Consider the following 4,684-nt stretch of genomic DNA (forward strand, 5'->3'; position numbering starts at 1 on the left):
GGTTGATGATGGTGTTCTGAAAATGTTCTTCAAATGTATGGAAGAATTGAAAGCTATTAAGCAACATTTGCGTGACATCGAAGACAAAATTGAAGGAAATCAACTACAACAGATAGAACAAGTTGAACTTAACTAAATTCCACTTACTAGTGTGGACGACTACATATCTTTCAATAACGAAGTTTCATCGAATGCTGGGAAATGTATTGCCCTTGTAAGTTTCTTAATTTTTTTAACCCATTGCGAGATTTCATTCTGGATATTTTTATTAGGTTAAGTTTGTCAAATCGATTGACGGTGCCAATGGAAGAGATGCCATCAAGAGAGCTTGGTCCGCCTTAACAACAATCGAATGTAGAGCTTACTGCAACTGGCTCGGAATAAAAAAGGGGGCAAACCAAAAATATGGCTTAAAAGGCACAGCTATAGTTAAAGCTGTTCTTGGTAAGTTTTAAAAAAACTTGCTTCCAATTATTATGCTGGTTATAACTTCTATTTTTTTTTCTTTTTGCACAGATGGAATCAAACTAAATGCATTGACTAAGGATATGACGCTGCAAGAGTTTGAATCTTCTACCAGCGCCTTTTTTGTTAGAGCTCCTGATTTACTAAAAAAAAGAAAAGAAAAGGCTGCTTTAAATGGAAGTCGTGACAGCGATGCTGAGAAAGATGGCTAATAACCATCCAGAAGAGTTCATCGTTTATCATTTGATCGTAAAATTTTCTATTTTCATTTAATTATCCTGTGTTCTGATTGTCACATTCAGTACAAGGGTTGGCCAATGAAAATAAAAAGATTTTTGATTCACGAAAATTGTGCTTTATTCAATTACGTACGTTTTATATACAGAAATGAATGGTGAGCATACAAATAACAACATTAGAGAGACATAAAAATGTATGTACTTTGTATGTTCAATGAACATACCAAGGGTATTCAGAATAGAACTAGAATAGTATATTTTAAAGTCTCTGATTATTTATTTTTCTCTTTGCTTGATTTCAGATAAGTCTTGTTTGAAATACTAATTTTCTGCTGGATCTTTAAATTCTTAAATAATTATGTCTTTCCATTCTTCATAGGATAAGTTTTGTTGTGATCGATCGAAATCTTTTTGAAAAGCAAAGGAAAGATGTTTAAATCTTTTAGAAAAATTACGTTTCATTTGTCCTTTGGTCCAGTTACAACTTGTGGTGATGGATTCGGCTTCAGTGAACCAATCTTGGACACGGATGCCACACTTCATCAAGATCCTGTATAAAACGGAATTTTCTCTTTCTGGGAGAGAGAAAGGTATTATCCGAAGTCTGAAGTTGTGACGTTAGTCATGGTGGGAAAGTTAGTTGATGTATTAGCTGAAATTGCTTGTGCAACTGACGATAAAGTGTTGAGCGTAAATTTCGTTAATGGCGCCGAGAACTTGAGATCTGGCAGGTGTTGTTTAAAGTTTTTCTATTGTGTTGTTTATTTGGTGAATGATGTTTCTTAATTCAATTAAATCGACCCCTTTTTTTGCAAGTGTCTGCTTGGCCAACCAAAGTTCTGCGTCGCTATTTCAATGACTTGTTGTTCGACGATAGGTATTTTCTGTTGAAATAATTCTTCTTTTTGTTTTCCTATAGCAAAAGGTCTTGGGCTGATTTCTGGCACAACCCAAAATATTAACAATTTTAGACTGTTCAAATGCAAATTCCACAGAATCAAATTAAGTTTCACACCAATGGTTATGCCCGTGCGTTGTTCACGACAATGTGGAATTTAACGTCAAGTGAACCCGTCGAGTTCAAAAATCAGTTAATTAAGCTAAACTTTTACCATTTCATTTCCAGATATACCTCAACATAAAAGTTTTTTTTGCAATACAACAAATAAAAAAGACAAATAAAAAAAAGGTTTTGTTTTTTGTTGTAATTACAAAAAAAATTCACAATACTCATAAAACAAAACAAAAACACTATGCATATGAAACCCAGATATTCACCGATATTTCCATCGCTTTCTTAGGCAAATTTACAAAACAAATTGTTATCAATTTTAGATTATTCAAATGCAAATTAGTGAAATTACGAAGAATAAAATAGTTTTCTTATAAGTCTCACACCAACGGTTAGGCTCATCCCGTTGTTCACGACAAAGTGTATATTAACGTCAAGTGAGCTCAAAGTTTAAAAAATCAGTTAGTTAAACTAGACTTTTACCATTTCATTTCCACACATACCTTAACATGGGCAAACTAGACCTAGATGTTGAAAACAGCCAATCAAAAGCTCTTTGGGGACATTCATCTTTAGGTACATGAACTTGAAATCTAACAGGTTATATTTCTAGCTAAGAATTAATTGAAATAAACAATAAAAGCTAAACAAATTGAACGTAAACGAAAAACCAGTTCTACATCGTTGAAGATGTCATATGTTATTACTTGTGTAATCGCAATTACACATCATTGGCACTTTTTTGGCACTTTTGTGCTATTGCTATTCGTTTATACTCTATGTGCAGCAGTAATTTTTTGTTACCTCCCTGTTACTGTAGGTTTTTTTTTTCCTTTGTGCTTTTAACACTTGGATAATCAACAGAGAATGGATTCGATGGAGAAAAACCCTGCTGTTGCAGCATGAAATGAGGAAGATTCGAACCGGGAAAAGATGGTATGAATAATTTTTAAAAATTTACACCAACGACCAACTTCATACACCAACTCCATATATATTTCTTTATTGTATAGAAAAATTTGGCCCGTAGTAGTTCTCAAGATATTATTTTAATTGAAGAACTAATTGAAGAAAACAATGACTTAAAGGACAAAAACAAACAACTGGATCCACTGGCCAAGCAACAAAATGCAGTGAAAACTCTGGGAACACGTCCGTTGGTCCCCCGAAATCAGATTTGTTATGTCTACGACGTAAGAATTGCGCGTCATCGGAATGTTAAACAACCGTAAGAAAAATGTTTCGATCAGTACTATAAAAATGTTTATTAAGCCCAAATTCGATAAAGGGAACACCTGGAACATCCAAATCGCATCATTTCCGTGTACCAGAAGCTTCAGGAGTCCGGAGTTTTAGATCGCCTGGACACCTTGCGGAAAGTGACAATGCTTCAGGATTCTGCTATTTCAACAACGTAGTGTTGGCAGCCAAATATGCCATCGAGATCCATCAGCTAGAAAGGTCCACTCAAATAAATTTTTCAGCCAATTAGTTTACTAAACTGCCTTTCTACAATTTATAAGTTGACTGGGATTGATTGAGATTTTCGTCATGGGAAAGTTATTCCGGTGAGATGGGAAGAATGAGATGAGGTAACGTCAACAGTCAACACCACTAAGTGACCTAAGAAGAGTCTTCTTAGGTCGATATGCGAGCAGTCTTGTTATTCATCGTGCGAGGTATGCACCCTTTGTCTCTAGTCGACAACGAGCACTTCATAACTCTTGTTAAAGAGTTGGATCCAAGAATCAACCTGTCCTGTAGAACAACGCTCACAAATGTACTATTGCCGAAATTATATGAAGAAGCCAAAACTAAACTTCGAGAAGAACTCGCTTCGGTCAATCATGTAGCGTTGACGACAGATGGTTGGACCTCTAACACCGGCGATTCATACATTACGGTGACAGTCCATTACATCAACAGCCATCTCAAGATGATCACTCGCGTCCTAAACACATCATTTGTGCCCCAGGCACACACAAGTGAGAATATCTGTGATTTTCTTAAAGAAGTTGCCAACGAGTGGAATATTGATGAGAAGATTGTTGCCATCGTAACCGACAACGCGTCCAACATGAAATTGGCCGTGACTCTCGGAGGATGGAAACATGTCTCATGTTTTGCTCACACTTTGAATCTTGCCGTGACGGATGCTCTAAAAAATAACTCTGAGTTGAACGGAATTTTAGCACGTTGTCGCTCTCTAGTTGCATTTTTCAAACAGTCCTCGAAGGCCAATTCTCAATTAAAAAAGATGGCTGTTTTGTCAAAAATCTCTATAACTACTTTAAAGCAAGAAGTTCCGACGCGCTGGAACTCCACTGTTATTATGTTAAGAAGTATTGTTAAGTTAGCTGATCCGATAGCTGCCGTTCTCGCATCTCTGAAGCGAACTGATCTCCTTTTAGAAGACGAGGCGATCAAGCTAATTTAGGTAATTTGTTTGAATAATGCACTTGTAGGCCTAAATTAATAATTTGTAACATATTTGTAGGGATCAGTTACAATTCTAGAACCTTTTGAAGAGGCCACAAAAGATCTCAGCTCCCAAAGCTATGCCTCACTCTCAAAAGTAATTCCAGTGGTGGCTCTTTTATTAAAGAGTCTGGAGTTTGATTTTGCCGACTATGAAGAAATACAGTTTTTCGTGTGTCTACAACTCCTTAAAGACGACCTAGAGGCAAATTTGAAAACTCGTTTTGGGAGAGACGAAGATGTGCAATCAAAAGCGCTCTCAACTTTCTTAGATCCAAGGTAACTCATTTGAAATTCTTTATTACTTTACATTTGTTAAATTTTCTCGTTTACATTTTCTTAGATACAAAAAGGCGTATTTTAAAAAGGCGTCCACATCCGTGGAACATACTCTCGACAGAGAATTAAGAGAGCTGCGGAAAATGTCCAATCAAAATGCTCCACAGCCGAGAGATCGACCAAGCCTAATAGATTCACAGCAAAAAAATAT

General features: G+C 36.1%; 1 protein-coding gene across 1 annotated transcript; it reads left to right on the plus strand.

Moving 5' to 3' along the window:
* Window positions 1–3,364: 3,364 nt before the first annotated feature.
* On the plus strand, window positions 3,365–4,153 carry LOC124209014 (E3 SUMO-protein ligase ZBED1-like). Its single transcript, XM_046606885.1, has one exon. It carries the CDS (start codon window positions 3,365–3,367, stop codon window positions 4,151–4,153), a length of 789 nt encoding a protein of 262 aa, XP_046462841.1.
* The last annotated feature ends 531 nt before the right edge of the window (window positions 4,154–4,684 follow it).

The sequence above is a fragment of the Daphnia pulex genome, chromosome 12 (genome assembly GCF_021134715.1).
Source record: "Daphnia pulex isolate KAP4 chromosome 12, ASM2113471v1".
Lineage (NCBI taxonomy): Eukaryota > Metazoa > Arthropoda > Branchiopoda > Diplostraca > Daphniidae > Daphnia > Daphnia pulex.

What these genes read in the sequence shown, in the direction of transcription:
- LOC124209014 (XM_046606885.1), top strand. Translation starts at nt 3,365, where the DNA reads ATGCGAGCAGTCTTGTTATTCATCGTGCGAGGTATGCACCCTTTGTCT.